Below are 20,069 nucleotides of genomic sequence, written 5' to 3'. Positions count from 1 at the left end.
TGTTCTGACAGCTCAGAGTCCGGAGCCTGCTTCGGATTCTGTGTCTCCCTCTGTCTCTGTCTCAAAAATAAACATTAAAAAAAAATTTTTTTTAAATGAAATAAACACTTCAATTCTGTTACGAAAATATTTCCTTTTTAACACAGAAGAGCATTTAAACATGATCTCCAGTGTATTTTAAACATGCTAGATAGGAGCATTTCTGCTTACACAAAGTGTTTGAGCTGGTCAGAAGAAGTCAAATATCCGGGAAGGATTCTTTTTGAGTGAAATATTTTAAAGCCATTTTAATACATACTGAGGGATATTAAATCACATGAAGAGTCTGAATGAATCATCCCAGTGCGCGGCATAACTTTCATCTCGGGGACATACTAAGCAGACGAACTAATACTATGTTCCGTATTGACTCGCTTGGTTATAAATTCAAAAGTGTCATGTGCTACAGTATTTATAATTATTAAATATATTGAGATGAATTTAAATAAAATGGAATAGCAAATGTTGTCTCTCTGAAACTTTGTTTTCTAGAATCACGCTTTTTCAGAGTCATCAAAATCTGACGTCTGGTTAGAGGAAAGGAAAAAGGGCAGGGGGAGGTGCACGTTTTCATATCATCAAGTTTTGCTCATCATGTAAGATAGTAATGGACTGAACTTACCGGTTTATAATACAGCTTTCGTTTTATTTTAAACATATTTGGCATGATATAAAAATATTGATCACAGTGAGCTTTACCAATTGTTATTGCTAGAAAAATGAATGCAGAAACAATCTTTTTAGTGGAAATAAATTATATAGTCATTATTATTTTTTTTTTTTTTTTTAAATCACAAGAGAAAAACCTCAGCTGTTTGGTCCTTGGTAGAAAACCAGTCATTGAAAAGAGGTCTTTTGCGGGTGAGCTCCAGTCCATTTCTGTAAAGTTGTGCACACAGTCCAGAGAACCCTGACTTGTCTTGGTCCACATGGTCCCACAAAGGTCGCTCTGTTGGCGGACAGTTCTAGCGTGGCAACACGGTCTTCCGAGATCGCCAGGTGACAAGTTGGAAAAGAGCGCAGCCTTAGTTCACGTGCGGTCTTTTCCAGTACGAAGGGACACAGCGACACACTTCCTCACTAAATGTAAGTCCTTGTTCACAAGGCTTCAGTCGATTCGTACACGGTCTTCTGTAACAACTAGGAAAACAGAGAGGAAAGCGTTTGTGTTGACGACCAACGCAACGGATTCACGATGCTACAAACGCAGTTGTTTTTCTGCATTTAAAACGAGAACAAAGTTACTCATGTGATCATAGACCTGTTCTTAGGTTTCTGTCTGTCTGAAGTTCGAGGCTGAGAATTAGAAAACCGAGGAGGACCGCAAAAGCCTAAAACCAGCGTAGCTGCTCGAACAGATGTGAGGGGGAGGTGATGTGAGCACTGGTTCTTTTGAAGTGTCCTCTGCTTTGTGGATGAAAGGAGCATAAAAGAGAGACCGGGAAAGTGAGTGTTGAAGTTCTGCAGATAGAGTGTGAGCCCAGAGGCGTGGCGGAGTCCCCAGGAGTCTGGGTGCTTGTGCGGAACCCAGACTTGGAAGGGATGACCGTGCGGCCCAGTGGGGAGCCCCGCCCTCCCTTTGTTTCTCTCCACCCGGCAGGCAGCTGGCTGTGCCACGGGGTCCCTGTCCCTCTCCGCCTGGGCTCCAGGGGAGAAGAAGGTGGTCTGGGGGAGGGGGAGAGGGACGGTGCTTCCCTGGGCCCCCCTCTCTACCCACCCTGGACTTCCGGTGGGGAAAGGACAGATGCTTCAAAGGCCCTATTGCTCCAGTGAACGGGAGCTGCCTTTGAAGAAGCTTGGGGGGTGTGAGACATGTCCAGTGCAAGAAGGGGATGGGCGTCCAGGGCGTAAGGCAGCGTGGCCTGGCAGGGAGACCAAAAGCACGCTACAGAGACCCTGCACGTGTGAGTTGGAAGTGTCATTTCTTGTGCTCCGGAAAACATACCTAGTTCAAATGTTACTTTTTTTTTCTCCTCTAAGTGCAAATGCATTATGGTTGGACTACTGGTATTCCTTTACTAAAAAGATGCAATTCTCAATGATCAATGGAAGCTGATGATTAAGGCAGTGGGCAAAAAATATATACTCTGCCCCTCTCCGACACTTTTGGAATACATATTAAGAAATGAGTGTCCACATTTTCAAAATAGTATATGTTTTTGCTTTGATGTATACATATACACCTGGAAGTATATCCTTAGAAAAATGAACACAGCGTTTCAGTAAACAGAAAGTCTTCATGAAACAACGTATACTATTAGGAGAATTACAAAGATCGAAATCTTTTCTCTTAGGTTAATATAAGAATTCTGTAGACAAGTATGGTGGCTGGTTTAGTCTTATGGAAACATAAGATCAGGCTTTCCAAGTATAGTAGGGTCCCTTAGAAGGGTTCACTGTGCAAAATGGTTAATAATCTGTAGTAAGACTTAGTATATACAATATTCTGCCTTTTTGAAGTATCCTTCTGGGAGGCAGATACCCAGATAAAATTGGGATACAGTTGTTGCTCAAGATATTCTAAAAAGGAAACACAAGATCCCTATAAGATACTCTGACACAGTAATGGAAGAAAACAATGTCATCCATGAGATACCTAGATTCACTGAAGTTCCTTTATGCAGCACCTAAGATGTTAGTGTGGACAGATCATCGGCGACATAAATTAGAACAGGAACACAAGCCTCACGAGCATCAAAAAGATGGAAATTTTACTTACTGGGAAAAGTAGTAAACATTGATGTAGGTAGGAAATTGTAAATACATGAAATTGAATTTTTTAAACATGTTTGTTTATTTTGAGAGAATGAGAGAGAGAGAGAGAGGAATGAATGAATCCCTAGCAGGCTCAGAGAGAGAGAGAGAGAGAGAGAGGGAGAGAGAGATCGAGAGAGAGAGACTATCCCTAGTCTCTGGCAGGCTCCAGGCTGTCAGCACAGAGCCTGACATGGGACTCGATCTTAAGAACCATGAGATCACGACTGGAGCTGAGATCAAGAGTCGGACGCCTAACCGACGTAGCCACCCAAGAGTCTCCCCCAACCCCTCAATTTAAGTTTTAAGTCATGTGAGTGCTCGTCTGTTGCAAGGGCATTATTGCCATCTCTAAAGAGTGTGCCGGAAGAAGAGAAGCCAGTGTTGGTGATGACAAACCGACGGTCTGAGAGCTGAAAGGGCAGCAAGGAGAGTGAAACGTTATGTCAGCCAGGACAAAGAGGGGAGCTTCGAGAAAAAGTACACAAAGGACAGGTTACACGAACACCGACGTGTCCACTGAATTTGGCAGTGGAGTCTACGGATACCTTCCATAGAACTTTCTCATGGAATGCCAGGGCGTAACCTCGGTTACAGCTGGTTAAATATGTGACAGATGCAAGAGGCGAACACAATTGCCAAGTGCCTAGGTCTTGGCGCAAGTTCGAAGAGGACTGAGCTTCGCTGCTAACATACGCTCGGCATCCCAGTAAGATGCTAATGAGATGTAAGTCCGGGAACGCTCATAAGCTGAGGGGAAAGAAAAGTAGTTGACGACGTCAAAAGTATGGGAGAGAGAAGGCCTGTCTGGCGGAGCAAGGTTGAAGAAAATGCCGGAGACACCGATCTGGCTAAAATGCAGACCACCTCGCCCTCAGGTTAAAGAGGAAGCAGCTCAACCCTGGAAGGGTCTGAGTCCAACGGTCTCATTTTCTTTTTCTTGGTGGAAAAGGGGGCAGAATCCACGTTTCAGGAATGAGTCTTGAATAATCTTGAGCGATATATTGATTTATTTCTCTAACTCCACTATTCAGCTTAACTGTCATTCTTTCTCGATACAACTCTACAATTAGTGGCACTATCCTGTCTTTTGAATATGTTGCATAGATGTTTCTGCACTGAGGACAGGTGTCCGGCCTTATGATGGCATCATAATTTTTGGTGGGGGCAGTTGAGTGTTGTTCGGATGTTCCAGAAACGCTCGTCAAGGGACTGTCCCGCGCCTCTGTCTCCCTACCACTATGACAGCCTCAGCCTCTGGGACAAGGATTAGCGCGTGTTCGGAGCTTGGATCTGGTTTGGGTTCCCAGGGCTCCTGTCTTGTTTTTCTCAGGAGTAAACAGGGTCTCAGCGAAGTTTAACCTTGGTTAGAAAATAACAGAATTCGCCTCCCAGAACTTAACTGGTCTCATTCTAAAAAGCAACTGCTCTTTTGGTTGAGAAAAACTATTCTCAGTAAGACAAGTGAATACGATTTATGAAGATTTCTTACCTGCATGTTTGATGTTGAAATTTCTTTCCTTTTAAGAAGCATTTCTGTGAATTTTCTGTACACTCACAGGCACATTTTCCAGGGTTTAGGGGCTGACTTCTTGGACAGGTTCTTTTACATACGCACTGGCACGTGTTTTCATCAAATTCTCTGTTGGCCCCACATGAGTTGGGTAAAAGTTTGTTTTTACAGACACACTGGCATGAGTTTCTGTCTAGTTCTTTGTGGGGTCCACAGCTGGAAGGCCGGAGCCCCCCTCTGCAGACACACTGACACGTCTCTTCATCAAGCTCCTTGTTGGGTCCACAGATGTCATGGGATCCATCTGTAGAGTCTAGACAAATACAGTCAGACATCTTTACTATACTTTACTTAGCACCAGGTGTGGTGGGAAACAATTAAAAGCATTTAAAAGTGTCTTCGTGTGTTTCATTGAAGGGTTGTGCACAAACATGGGTATGTTCCTTTATAAGGAAACTCAAAATAATCCCACTGTCAAGTAGAAAGTGGCCTGTTTTGTAGTCACTTATTTCAGAGCAAGATGATCTGAATACCAAACATGTGCTTTTAATACTAACATATTTGTTGACCAAAATAGAGACCCTTGGCAGTTAGTCTTTAAAACATCATTCTGCTTACCTTCCCCAGAATTAGAAGGAAAAATAAAATCTTTCTGAGCCAGGCACCTGCACAGGTGATCATTCCAGATGTAGTTTGTGGGGCAAGTCTTGTTTGCAGCCTGGCACCTTGGGGAGAGAGAGAGACACACGAATTAATAGTCTAACTGGTACGCAGAAGGGATCGTCTCTATTCTTACCGACGTATCACAAAGCCAATGCATGCTTGTGAAAAAGCTTTACCATGACAGAAGGATGTATGAAGTGAAATGTGAATATTCCTTCTCAGACTACCCTCCTCACCCCCATGTGTGGCCAAATTCTAAGCCCAGAGGGGACCACTCTTGGTGGTGGGGTCTTGTATCACTTCCAGACTTTTATTGGGTTAAGGCAAGTGCATTTACTCGTATAATCACATAGTGGTTTAGCTTGTGTACAAATGGAATAAGCCTCTTCTATCACTCTGGAATTTCTTTGTTCCACTAAACAATATATTGTGGATATCTTCATAGGTTATATCATCATGTACTGTTACATCCACTGTTTAGTGGTGACACAGCAGTCCATCAAATGGATGTGCTATGAATCTCCGATCGGTAGCTAATGAAATTGCTTCCTACTTTTGGCTTTTTCAAATAATTCGATAGGAAACATCTTCATACATTTACCTTTACTGAAATTTCTTTTTTTAATTTTATTTTTTAATGTCTATTCAGTTTTGAGAGAAAGAGAAAGACAGAGTGTGAGTGGGGGAGGGGCAGAGAGAGAGGGAGACACAGAATCCCAAGCAGGCTCCAGGCTCTGAGCTTTCAGCACGGAGCCCAACGCAGGACTTGAACTCACGGACTGTGAGATCATGACCTGAGCTGAAATCAGATGCTCAACCAACTGAGCCACCCAGGTGCCCCTTTCCTGATGTTTCTGAAACACAGATACCTATAACTATAAAGTGTCCGTTGATACAAATTTCCACTCTACACTCCACCAGGAAGGCATCGAAGTCTTGTTAATGCTGCTGTTCTAGGTTTTCCTCCCTCTCTCTTTCCTTTTCTTCTATCCTCATTATTTCGGTAAAAGTTATGAACATACGGGCTTCAGTCAAGTACACCAAGTGCTCTTTTGCTGCAGCTGTCCCACTGTTGGCTAACTGGGCCACCTTCATGTTGACGCCTGTATGAACTGAGCCCTCTAGTTTGAAGCTTCTCTGGCATGAACAGATGTCACAAGCTCATCTTGCCCATTTCCCCCCTACCCCCAGAATCAGCCATTCTTTCAAGGGGCCCTAATGCTGCTTGTTGGAAAATGGCATTTGGGATTAGGTTCGTTCAGTGACATCAGGTTACACTGACCTTTGCGGGGCACAGCACTAGAAAATGCGTGTATATCCCATAGAATGTCTCTGTAGGTAACGTTTACCCAATAGAAGGATTCTTGGCTCCTAATATCCTAACTTAGAGTGTATATAAATCTCTTACTACCTAATTGTTCAGCTGAGGTTGGTGCAGGGGAAATAATTACACAATTATATCTTCCACACTCAGTATCGTGAACGACAGGTGATAGGAGAGTGCTGGGTTACATTCCAAACTGTTAGAACATAACATCATCTTCACAGGGCCACTGAGTGTAAACAAACAGGACATGTGCTTTGGATGGTGCTAAGAAAAGTTTCAGAGGCCTACTGTGTGATGAGGTAATGACACATCTTTCGTTAAAAGACAGCCTGATGTCTTGAACAGCACCACAGAAAGGAATTTTTGAAGTGTAAGCACATCTATATTTTGCAACCACTTTTTCCTGGACAACCACTTCTGAGAATTTATGGGAACTCTCCCACCGAGCAGTCTCTACAGGAGCCCCAAGACCCACAAAATCTCTATTGGTTCCATTCAGTATGATTGTTTCCCTAAAACACCTTCCCCACAGCACTGCAAATGGCAATGACTGCTTACCCTTACCCCTCCTTCCTTGTGCCTTTCTTCAAGGGTCATGTCTCCAGCTTGATGAAAAACCATCTGTGATGGAAAGTTTTCTTGAATTTTATTTTCAAGAAATAAAATTTCTTGAATTTGTAACAAGTCTTTGAACGCTGTGTGCTATCTGCTTTCCCGTCTCATAAGCTAATTAATTTCTCATTCAGCATGCAAATAATCCAAGTAACCACATATAAAGCAACTGTGTGTTAACAACTATGATAACTGCTGGATGATCAAGGGAACAGCGTTTGAGCATTTTAGATCCTATCAAGATAGGATGTTCCTTTTCCTACAGATAGTTAAGTTATTTTGTAGGGGATTAGTTATGTTTGGGGTTTCCCTACAATACTTTATAATTCTTCCCATTTAAAGCAATAAAAGATACGTTTGCAATGTATATTTTTGGAAATAGGTTATTGATTTTAAGTAAAAGATACGTGTACATATCTTTAGGAAAAAACAAACAGTCACAGAGCTATGTCCAAATACAATGTAACATTACTGGGGTTTTAAATGTACTCCTTTGACTTCATGCTAATAACTTCCATTAAAATCTTTGTTACTAACAATCTTTATATTTTCTAAAGTATATATAAGAATATACTTGCCTTATATGCTACATGCCTTTTTATAATTTTATTTTTTGAAACATTTATGTGATTTCAGTTAAAATTATAAGCAAATATATATTCAGAGGATTCATTCTGACCCTCGTCCTAAGCATGCTGATACTTTTTGTTGCTTTTTGTTTTCAGTGTTTCTTTCTGTAAATAAAGGAAAAGTACGTACGCATGTATATCTTTTCCTCCATTCTCTTACACAGAAGACAGCCTCTCTTACATGCTGTTCCAAACCTTGCTTTTCTTGTGAACAATATCCCCTGGGGAACATTGTACTTTCCCGATAATTTTACATATTCCCAAGAACAAGTCTCTACTTACCACATATTTTTGTCATTAGAATTTTCTTGGTTAATCATAAACCATTGTTCCACATAACATTTAGACAGTATCAATTTTCTAAAACAATATCGTTTTTTCCTTTATCTCCTTTCCAAAGTGTTAGTACCCTTCCATCAAATAAGATGCAGCTCTGTTTAGTTACAGAATAATAACACCTAATCCTGGCTGAATGAGCTTAGATTACTCTTCTGTAAGTGAAGAGAAGTCCATTTTGGCTGTATTGCCCTACTCTTGACATATACGTGAGTTAAGTAACACACTCCCATGTTGGTATCAGGAGGGCACAGCGCTGTGGTGGTTGCAGTAGAAGGGAATTTTCATTTTGCCAATATGTGATTTATACTGCCATTACCGAAACCCAGCATTCTCCCAGCTGTTAGCTGTAATCCACCAGTGGATCACAAATCAATTATAAGGGATGGGAAATGCATTCTTAATGTAAAAGAATGACATATAATAAAATACTAGAATGCACGCATAAAGATGGTTTCTGCAATTATATGCCACTTATATATATGCATATATATTTGTAACATATGCAATATGCATATATAAACATGTATATATAAATATGCATGTACACACCCTCACACATACAACCTTCCCCCCTCTGCCACATGTGTATATGTGAATATGGTAGCAATGTCAAATGCGTTCTTTTTTTACTTATAGTAGTTGATAAACACGTGACTAAGCTATTTATTTTTTATGGAAAGAAGTATCCAGAGATCTAGAGATCCCCATCACTAGCCAAGTGAGACTGGTCAGTAATGGGTTCTTCAACTGCAGGAGTGTGTGCTAACGTATCTGTGCTGAACTTTCAGTAGGTATACAAGATTGTGCACCCTAAATAGATACGAAAATAAAACATTTCCTGTTTCCCATGAAGTGAGGAAAAAAGTAGAGTTTTCTAATATTTCACATTCTTAAAAATATAAGTTCAAAAATATGGACCACGTATAGAAACCAATGTAGAAATGTATTTCTGAAAATGTCATAACAAGGTATCTACTGTCTAGTTTTACAGAACGGTTTCATATAATCTGGCTACGCTAGCCATTTTGACTCTGCACATTCATGTTGAGTAAAAATATAGTCTTCAGAATAACAATTTCAATTATGTTACCTGAAGTGTTTTTGCTAAAGTAAACTTGATATTAGTAATTATGCTTTGCTAAAGGTGAGCTAAATATTTTAAGTTCTAATATTCTTAAAACTTAAATTTCTAGAAAAATGACTTTAGAAGCTTTGCCAAAAATAAGTAGCTCCTACTTTTCAATGTTAACCTATTTTAATGTTGAAATTTGAAATCCTGCTAGATACCATTTAATTAAAGAAACATGTATCTGCATAGAATACATTTTCATAATTATTAAATGAGGATCCCTACTCTAAAAGTGAATGGCAAGTTGTCAGCATTTAAAGCTTCTCATGTGAGAAAAAAGGAGACACGATTTCCAAAGTATTATTTTAGAATGAAAGAAAATGTTTTTACTGTGGATAGAGGGGTGAGCACAATTTACTTATTTTCTCCATATCTTAATCTCCAAAGCATTTTTATTCTATTGAGATATTTCTTCAAGTTCTGCACATTGATGTGTGTAAACACATTAAAACGTTTAAATAAATTAGTTATTTTGTACATTGTATTTATGATTCCAGGGCACATTTTGTCTCCAAAGCCAACACTTATGCCATTCCTTGTAAAGTAAATCTTGGTGGAAAATCACATGTAAATAAACGAACTTGCCTACTTTTCCTTTCCCCCCGTACACATAACCATAGCCCCGTTTATATTTATGCAGGTAAAAGACGCTTTTCTTAAAAATTCTTTCATTACTTCACTTCACCGGTTTGGTAGCTACTGCTAGTTAAGAGCAGAGAACAAAAATGTAAGGGGATGTGTGTTACAGAATAATGGATTTAATGATCAAAATGGTTCTTATGTTGCCGTTGATCTCTCTCTTGAAATTTTCAAGGACGGATATGTCCTGTGCATACTGGATGAGTTACTGGCTCTTGTGCCTGGGCCACTGCAGCGGACTGTTTTGTGCAAACTGTTGTTTGGGTTCTTTCAACTTCTCTACTTTTTGCCCCTTGAGTTTTTATATACTTGGAAATCTCCTGACCCCCCAAATCCGTATTTAAGGAATGCTGACACATTACCATCTTTTGTTTGGCATTAGTGAGAAGTGAGCTGAATGTATTTCGTAATATATCTCTAAGTGAGAAACAATGAACAGCGTCTTGATTTGTATTAAACTACTACTGATCTACTTGACCAAATATCTCTTAAAATATTTCATAGATCATTCAAGATGAGTGTTAACATTAATTGAATACACATTCAACTTGTGGCACTCAATGGCTTTTTGAAATAGCACATTGTCTCTGTGACATGAACTGTGCTATTAATCAAGTACTCTGATTGGCATCTATTTTTGTAAGGTGTCTTCACAACAATGCAACTGATTAAAATTCTGATGAAAGTGTGGTACGTGTAATACAGTTGTGTTCCTTAAGTAGCAATCCTGCCTTAAATCTTATTCAATGTGAAGTGTGATCCAGTAATATTCGTTTGAAAGCATGTGCTGTGGGCTCTCCTACATTTCTTCTGAGCATCTTGATATCATCCAATGAGCTAGCCAATAATATGCTCTGTACTCCATTAAGAAAACACAGAGGGGGCACTCTGACCACGTTAATACTTTGGATAAATACCCAAATACAGGTTTGGTTCCCTAAATGCCAACTGTTGCTGTCATCTGAACTTCACCTGCTGTGATTAGCAATCACTCAGACCTGTAATTATATTTTGAAAGCATATCCACCCAGACCCTCCCAAGATTGCTGTCAGAGTAGCAGCTGCAAGGGCAACTCTTTTCTTTCACTCTCAGAGCCACGCAACTCTGGGGAAAAGACTGCAACAGTTTGATTTCCAAAGACTGAATTGTGTTGGTCTTGAGTTCTTTATGCATGGCCCTTGATTACACTTGACTATCTGATGCAAGGTATTAATAATAGGGGAATCTAGGGAATAAGGGTATGGAGTAGATGGGAATTCTTTATACCTTTTTCTCAGTTTTTCTATAAGCCTAAAACTTCTTTAAAAAAAAAAAAAAAGGCTGTGCTTTCACCTGTTATCGTTCAGAAGACAGAAACCAGACAGTCCAAAGGTGGGTGCACAGGTCAGCACGGTTAGCTTCCTGTTAGAAAAAATATGCTCCAAGGCCTGGAGACTCTTACCTGAGTTCCATGGCTAAATGGATTCACGTTAATCAGTGCTCATTTGAAGGGGTTAGACAATATTTAGATAATAACGAGTTTTGTAAAAAGAAAAAAAGGATGATCAGACCTACGAATTAAGGTTTCAGAAATAACTGCATATGATCAGGAGAGTTTTAAACCTATCAAGAGGGGATTTTTCAGGGAAGGACACAGATGCATGTTTTAAAATAGTGGGAAAGTTTCTGGCCAACTAGAGCAAGACTTCGTGTCCCAGTTTCACTGGCAGATGTATTGTTTCTGCATTTCTGTTCTGATGCAGTTTACTAACTGCATCGTGCTACTCTATCTCTATTTTTGGTAAAGCAAGAATGGAATGCATGATCTTGAAATGAAAAGGAAAGAAATAATTAAAAGGAGAAAATCAAAGCCTAATGGATATTCAAGCTTCTAAGCATTCAGACTGAGGATCTGTTATAGATTAATGAAGACACTGAGCCCTCAAGTTCTACATCAAAGGTTGCCAGGGCGATAAATTTGCTGTGTTCCTTGGAGAAGAGAGTCGTTCTCACACGAATGAAATTTTCCTTAATAAGCCCGGGTAACTCTAACTTCTTAGAGGCAAATATGTTTTATTTTGTGTCTTAGTAAACAATGTTGACAACTTCGTAAAAGAAATGAAAACCAGTAAACAAATAAAAATGAATGAGCCTTCAAGCTAGAGTTTTCCATTTTCTCTTTTTTCACCCCTTCTTTTCCTCTGTTACCACATCATGGCTCTCCCCCAAAGACTGGCAGAACCTCTTTATCAGGTTGAAATCATACATATTTCTATTTTGTATTCATTAAAATCCAAGGTACCCTGGCTGTGCTGAGCATGCTCTTGTCACTCCCCTACCAAAAAACTCCGCATGCTCCCCAATACCTCCACAGGAAGGGTGAAACTCTCTAGGCTGGTACCCAAAGCTTCCTAAGCACAGCCTTAGCACTGCCTTCTTAATTGAATCTCCGATGGCCTTCTTCCATTAACACGCAATCCTCGTCGATTCAATTCTCATGGATTTATTGTCCCCAGAATGTGCTATTTCCTTTAGGAACCCTTTAGAAACATTGTCAGTGATAACCAATTAACCAATGAATTTACCACTGGGTAGAATTCATTTCATGGCACTTATGTTTCAAATGTGACATCTCTCTCCTTTGATTTTACTCTTCCTAGTATGTAGTATATTGCTTCCCTATAGTCTGTATCGTAGAATAAACATGAATATTCATTCACTCACTCATTCATTCATTCATCCATACAATGGAATACTACACAGGTATTTAATGAACAAAGGGGGCCTAGAGGCCTTAAAATGATTACATCTCTAAAACATCATGTTCAGAGAAAAAAGTACTGTCACCATTTTAACATATTTTAAGCAAAGCCGTACTATACATTCTTTTGTCTTATAAAAATGGAAGAGCATGAATGAGGATACAATTTTCAATCAGTGGTTACCTCTGGCAAGGAAGGGTGCTGAATGGTGACCATGGCTTTGGGTTGTTGTCTTGAGTATGACAGAATTGGGGTGGAGGGATATGTCGTTTTTGCATTTTTTTTGTTCTTTCCTATATGTTTGAAGGGCTTTTTGTTTTTTGTTTTTAATGTGAAGAAGTTAAAAATGTAGTCATGACTGCATCCCCAAAGGAATGGATTGACTCCAAATTTAGTCTGAATCTCTGGTTTGCCACTCTTGAGTTGTGTGATGTTGGGGCAAATGACCTAATCCTCCTGATTCAGTTTCTCATATGTAACTGGGAATTCCACTCCCTTGTTTCTTCTTCCTCCTTCTCAAAGTGGTTGTGCAAGATAGGGTATTAATAAGTGTTATCTCCGTTTCATGTCCTTCAGATAAGGGAGTCCATCACAGTAACTCATGAGCTTTTTCTAAGACTTGATCTTCTGACCACTTCTTTGTTCCTTGAATTCTTGTTTGGCTTTTGCAATATCCTTTGGATTCTGTAATAACTAGTTTTGAATCCCTGATTTTTCTGACTATTCTCAGTCTCTGCACAGACTATTATTTCTCCCAGTTTCTTAGATATTGATATTCTGCATAGTGCCAGCTGCTGCTGCTTTTTTTACTGTCTCTATTTTCCTCGGTTGGGCTCATCTCTTCCAACGCTCTATCAGCTTCATGCTGGCAGTGGCCACCTTAGCGCCCTCCCAGCTCCAGATCCTACCGCCTTGCAAACATTTCTCTTTGATTTCTTAGAGATGCCACTCTTCCCGTGAACACGTGTTCCCTGTCTTGGTGAATACTGTCCATGCACTGCACCCTCAACTTCTGCCTCTGTTCTCCTGTACATGCCATTCCCAAGTCGTGACTTTCTCAAAATTGTCTCTTCATCTCTTTTCTTTCCATCCCCATTTCCACCGCCTTGGTTCCTACCCTTGTTGCTTCTCTATGAGACTATTTCAGAAGCTTCTTCTCCAGTTTTTCCACCTCTTGTTTTGGGACTCAGTCTACCTACTATGGTGCTATCCATGTTTTTTCTATTATTACACTGCCATCCAGATGTTCTTTCTATAATATGCAATGTAAATATCACGGGTCATACATGTATCTCTTAATGGCTCCTGAGAGACTTGAAGACAAAGTCCATCCTTGGCATGGCAGATGCAGTTCTCTGTACCTCTGCAGACGCGGGCATCTTGTGTGTGACGGGAGGGATGCAGCCCGCGTTCTTCCTCTGCCTCACCAGCTCATGTCCCGTGTGCATCTTTCTGACTCACGGGATTTCTCTAGAGGAGTGAGCCTGTCTACCTTCCTCTCTCTCTAACCTACCATAATAGCAATACCAAGTAGATACACAATAAGTGTTTGATGAATGACTCAATAAAGCAGAGCACAGTGTACATTTATGTACTTATTATATTAGAAATACTTGTGTTTGTACTCTGGCACAGAGCGGTTTTAGTTAAGGAATTATCCATTTTTTAAAATATCCCTCATCCAGGATGGTGTGACACACATGTAAGACTCAAATATCTCATGAATGGATAGACACTACTTCTATCAAGTAAAAAAAAAAAATCTCTGGCATCACTTCTTAATTACAAATGATTCCCTCCATACCTCCATAGAAAGAGACCCTCCATGTAAGGGGCCATGGGAATCCATGGAGTTCAAGCTGAAGGAAAATATAGGAGGAAGTAATTGGAAGGAAAGAAAATAATCTATGAGAACATCAACATGAATATTGATATCTAACCACTTCTAGAGAGAATATCTTCTACCTCTGGACTTTCTGACGTATCTTGGTATTGATATTGAAGCTTGAAAGTTGTTGGGGTTTTTTTGTTTTTGTTTTTTTAAATACTATAAGATACTGGGGGAGAGCATGGGCTTAAGAGATGAAAAGACTTGAATCTGTATTTTTTTTCTGGCACTTTTCTTAGCTGTTCAGCTTTGTTATGTGCTGATTAACACTTCTAATACTCCGTTTTTCCATTTGTAGAATGTCTGTAAAAATAGCAGCCCAAGTTTATTGAATGCTCACCGTCAGGCATCAGGCACTATGCCAAGACCGGGCAGGTGTCACTGAGTATAAATGTCACTGCATCCCTATGTGTTGGGTGTTGTCCTCTTCCTTCTCATTACTCTTATTCTATTTCACTCTTCTACGATATCGGACTAATGAAATGTCGTTGAAGAGGTTAATTGTGAGGATTAGGTTATAAATGTGACACTGCATTTTTGAATGTAACATTTGAATTTATGTTTTGTACATGAAGAAAATGAATCACAAAAAGTTGACCGAAGGTAGCGAAACTCACAGCAGAAAATCAGTTTTGTAATTGGGAAGCTGCTTGCAGTGTGCACTATTCCCCCCTGTGCTCTGTGGTGTGGACCATCCATGCGGCCACCTAGCAGGGTTAGGATGAGCATGTGGCGGTATGTGGCAGGTGCCTGGTGCATGGTAACGTTTTGTAAAATCATAATGGTGATAATTGTACAGACAGAACACGTGTCGTCCCTCCCTGACTGTGCGCATGCTCGGATCCTCCCTCCTTGAATCCGCGCATGCTCAGATCATCCCTCCCTGACTGCGCACATGCTGTGAGGTCAGAATCAGCCAAGCCCGTGTCTATCCTCCCTCACACTACCTTGGAGGGTTCTCGGCCGGTTTTAGAGACTCAATAGTTTTTTATGGACAACTAACTTTATGAAAGATTCATTTATTTACTGAATTATACTTCTTCATAAATAACCTGGAACAAATGGTCTGCTACTCATTTAATCTCCTAATAATGGGACTGGAGCACCATGCACCTGAGAAAGGCAAGTCTTGTCTTTGTCCCAACAGTGGTTGGTAAGAGCGCAGGGGTTGGGCAGAGCTGGGGCCACTGCTGGAAAATTTCGAACTCTATACAAATGAGGGCTGGGAGGCCTTCCATGCTGGGGAATCTTGAGAATCTTAAAATATTTGACTTTGTTATCATGAAGATTTTAAGAAATCTACCATTTTAAACCTATGCGAATTTCAAAATTATAGTTAATAAAATAGGTCTGTTGCTTTTGGCTTTTCAAAACTCTTATTTTGTTGAGAAGTAAGGGGCATATGATAAAATGCTTGTATTTTAAGTTCATTTTTTTACACATGTAGGTACCCATGTAACTATTACCATAATCAAAATATGGAACATGTTTATCACCCCAAAGTTTCCTTTTGCTCCTTCCAGTCAATCCCCACCACCTATATCTTGAGGCAACTCCCAAAATGCTTTCTCTCAGTCTAGGTTCTATTTGTCTCCTCTAGGGTTCATGTAAATTGAATCATATAACATGTAGTTTTTAGTCTAGCTTGTCTTACTCAGCTTGATGTTCTGAGACCCATTCATGGTGGGTGTGTCAACAGTTCATTTGTATTATATTGCTCAGTAATGTTCCACTGTATGGATATACCGCGGTTTGCTTATGCATTCACCTTTGATGGGTATTTGGGTTGTTTCTAGTTATTGGCTAATGAAGCTTCTGTGGACATTCATGTGCAAGTTATTGTGTGCAAATATGTTTTTAGATGACTTATGGTTGATATCAGAAGTGTATTATTTAAGTTGATAAGAATCTGCCAAAATATTTTGTAAAGTGGTTATGCCGTTTAACATTCCCATTAGTGACATATGAACATAGCGCCATGCCCTCTCCACTATTAGCTTTTGTCATTTCTTTTTAATTTTGGCGATTGTGGTGGCAATTCCTGCTATTTTTAACAAATGGTTTTGTCACATGGCTTTATCTCATCATATATAAGTTGCCATGACAGTTTTTAATTAAATTGAAGGCCACAAGTCACAATAAGTGGAGACCGACATTAAAAAAAAGAGAGAAACAGAAAAGAAAGAAGTATCTGTGTACCCCATGGGTAGTAGCAAGGCATGCATTCACAATGGGGGCAGTATCTTTGGCAAGGGGGTAAAAACTAGTTATTGGAGAGGAGGAATCTTAAATGTTGCAGTGGTTTTTGTCTCTCCAAAACCCAAGAAAAGCTTTTGAACCAGTAATTTCTATTGGGTTTTATGGGTTGTCACGTGAGCAGGATTGGCACCGAAGATATCCAGAGTCTTTGCAAGATAAAGGCTATGAGATTATAGTGAACGGAGGGCTGTCACTGAAGGACTTTCTCTGAATTGAGTGCTCAATCTCAAGGTCACAGAGCAGCAGCTGCCTGTGTGGGCATGTTGGCTGCCTTGGGACTGCTGCCAATGGTTGATCCCTGGTGTTTTGTGTGTGACGTGAGCTTAGGGAATTAAGTAAAAGTAGTTTTTATTTTATTATTTAATTCTCCAGAAGTTATTCAAGCCATTAGTGTGTCAAATGCTGAGAAGAAAAAGGTGGTGACACTAAGTAAGCATCCAGCAGTTATAGAAGTTACAAGTTGTTTTCTCACGTGATGTGGAAGTTAAGTTCTCTAAAAAATGTTACATAAATTATTTAAAAAATTATCCTTCTTTTCCTGGAACGATAATTATTTGGAATGTTTTCTTTCAACATACATTCGTATCATTATATATTTATATCAATCGGTATTTTCTGTATGTAATATGATATATTACCACTATATTAGTAAATAACTTACCTTAAAGGTTTGTCAGCAAATACTGTGTAATAAAATTATGTTTGATGTTCATGGCTTTTATGTTTTTAATTTAACTTTTAACTATAAATTTTTTTTTGTCATTTTTAGTCCTACATTGCATTAAAAAGCTTTCTATTGCGAGGCCCTATAGCTCAGGGATTAGAGCACTTGTCTTGTAAAAAGCTTTCTACTTCCTTTTTTTATGTATAAAGCCCAAATATACATATAATACCTAAAGCTGTATGAATAGGTCTATGGTATTAAAACTTTATGAGGGAGGTGATTACAAAAAAGGTCTGCAAAAGGATCCTTAGGGGGTGATAATGAAAAAAGAGTTGGCTGCTACTGTAATAAATGAGAGTGTTTTAAAATAATGTTCTGTCTTACTCTTACAGTTATATATAACTACATGTAAGGTTATACAGTTAATTTAAATATATACACTATATATGCTATATGCATATTACATAAACATAGCTGTTGCACCCATACAGATTCATGTGTGTACTGACGTGGAATGTGAAATGCATTTTTTTTATTGTAGACCGTGGTAAAAAAAAAAAACCAAAACAACAACAACACTAGAAAACATGAGGAGATGGATGAATCAGAGATGGATCTTAACGGTAATGGTAAGTCTGCCTTTTACTGACTATCGCTTAGATGCCAGGCACTGTGCTAAGCACCATAGTCAGTGTTTCATTCATTCCTCTTTACTTTGTGCTTTCACATATAAGCAAACTGAAGTTCAGACACATGAAATAACCCAACCTTAGAAAGTGAGTTGGTGGCCAACCTGAATTCGGGCTCAGACCTGGCTCACTGTGAGGCACAGGCTTGATTTGCTCTTTCTGTCTCTTCTTGCCTTCAACAGCATTTAAGTTATATGAATAAGTTGTATGAATAAGTAATGGTGAAAATCCGAGCGAAACATGCAAATGCTACAAAATTGCAGATACAGAAGTGATTTGATATTAACAAACACTGGCTGATCAGTGGAGTGTATTGTTTCGCTCCTAACTCTGGAGTGTGACGACCTGCTTCATCTGTACAATGAAGCTACTACCACTATCAACTTCAGAGATGCTTTTTGGGAGGGTTCAGGGAGACAGTGCATGTGAAGGGCTGAAAGTACAGTAATGACTCAGTAATTTTCAAGCATTATTCGCTGGAGACTGTGGAGGGTACAAACCTACCTGAAATGCTCACCATCCAGTTGCACACATGCCGTATTTATGGAGCCCTACAAACCCATGCGAGGACAAGGCAAATGCAGTAATTGCTATGGGCATTCAGGAAGCAAGGGAGGCTTGCATTTGGGCAAGACAGATGTAGGACCGAGACCTTTCCCAAACTCTGAGAAGTGGACAGGGCTTTGGGAAGGCAGGAAAAAAAGGGAATTTATTGTAAGCCAGGGCCAGAATAGAAAGGACAAACAAAGCAGGAAATGAGTTTGGTGTTCAGGGAATAAGACTTGGTGAAACCCAGCCTTGGTGAGAAATGAGAAGCAAAACAAGAAAGGAAGGCTGATTACAGGACAAGGAGGTGAGAAATTTGTGCTCAGTTCTTTGAGCAGCTGAAAGCCACCGACAGTTTCTGGTCACATGAAGGAAGTGAGGCCTTTTAAAGCTTACTTGTGACATTACACAGGAGCTGGAGAAGGTTCTGGCATGAGAAAACGGGTATCGACACCGCTGCATTTGATGAGGTCTGTATGCAGGATGATGTGAGCGAGGATGGCAGTGATAGAAAGGAACTACATGTATATAGGTTGGAGCAAATATCTCCCGTCTCCCCCATCCCCCCAGATAAAATCAGGACAAAAAAGCAAATGACAACCGTGTGATTTCAAGGCCTCAAAGAATATGAGAGAAAAGTGCTATGAATAATGTAGAAATAAACAGAATTAGTCTTTGAGTTTTGTACCTATTATATCTGATACAAACAGCAATAGAGGAGATATAGATATATTTTAAGTCAGACTTAAACCATCATGTTGGGGACAGCCAGCACGGGGATAATGGCCGAGGTGCTGAGAACGGACGAGTGGCCACAGGGGCTAGGGGTGCGACTTTCTGAGCTGCGTGGGTGAACTCGCACACACGACAGCTTTGGGGGGTACTTGTCCTCCTGTATGGTGGCATCAGTTTATTTACAGAGGCCTGTAAGACCTTTTTGTTCTCACGTGGAGGGTAGACTTCACTCTAGATGATGCTATCCTTAGTTTAAGTGTTCCTGGAAAGATCAGGCCTCCTATCTGCCGTACTAAGTAAAGCAGGAATGGGGAAAAAATGCTCTCAGCATCTCACATTTATTGTCACGTCCCATAAAATGCAAGGCTACACTTTTTTTGGTAATATATATGTTTGCCCATCAATTTATTGAACAGTTTGTTATAGACGTCGAAGTTCAGTAAATTTTATTCCCATGCATTGGATATCCTAAAGATCAAAGAGCCGAATCCTCATTTTGGGGTAGCGAGCTGAAAAGTTCCTAGATTTTTGATGATGATGCATAATGATTCAGTCTACACTATTCATAGAGTCCACACCTGATGCCTCTCCAGCCCCTTCTATGTGATCTAATGCAGCAAATGCTGCCATTTACGAGCCTAAAAAATTTGATGAGAAAGGAATTTGAGTAACAAATGGTACTTTGAATGTTAATTTGGGATAACAGTAAGAGAAAATTCTTTCAGGTAATTCATCAGTATTTCAATATTCAATCCTGGCTGAAATAAACAATACGAACAGATAGAGAAAAACAACTGAGATTGAAAAAAGACAAGTGAATGCTAATAGATGTAAAATAATCTTTTCCTATTTACTTTTTGTTTGGGACCAAAAATCTTACTGAGGCTTAAATGTTTTTAGCT

General features: G+C 39.7%; 1 protein-coding gene across 1 annotated transcript in view; it reads right to left on the bottom strand.

The window, feature by feature from the left end:
- Positions 1-650: 650 nt before the first annotated feature.
- VEGFC (vascular endothelial growth factor C) overlaps positions 651-20,069 on the bottom strand; it is a 106,315-nt gene continuing 86,896 nt past the window's right edge. The window contains exons 5-7 of the mRNA XM_049631795.1: positions 4,925-5,031; positions 4,286-4,619; positions 651-1,179 (exon numbers count right to left, since the gene is read on the bottom strand). Of these exons, the coding sequence (XP_049487752.1) occupies positions 1,065-1,179; positions 4,286-4,619; positions 4,925-5,031 (556 nt within the window). The 3' untranslated portion in view covers positions 651-1,064. The remainder of the gene's footprint in view (positions 1,180-4,285; positions 4,620-4,924; positions 5,032-20,069) is intronic.

Source organism: Panthera uncia, chromosome B1 (assembly GCF_023721935.1).
Source record: "Panthera uncia isolate 11264 chromosome B1, Puncia_PCG_1.0, whole genome shotgun sequence".
Lineage (NCBI taxonomy): Eukaryota > Metazoa > Chordata > Mammalia > Carnivora > Felidae > Panthera > Panthera uncia.
Note: the sequence above shows the minus strand (reverse complement) of the source record. Positions and strands in the feature narration are given on the sequence as shown.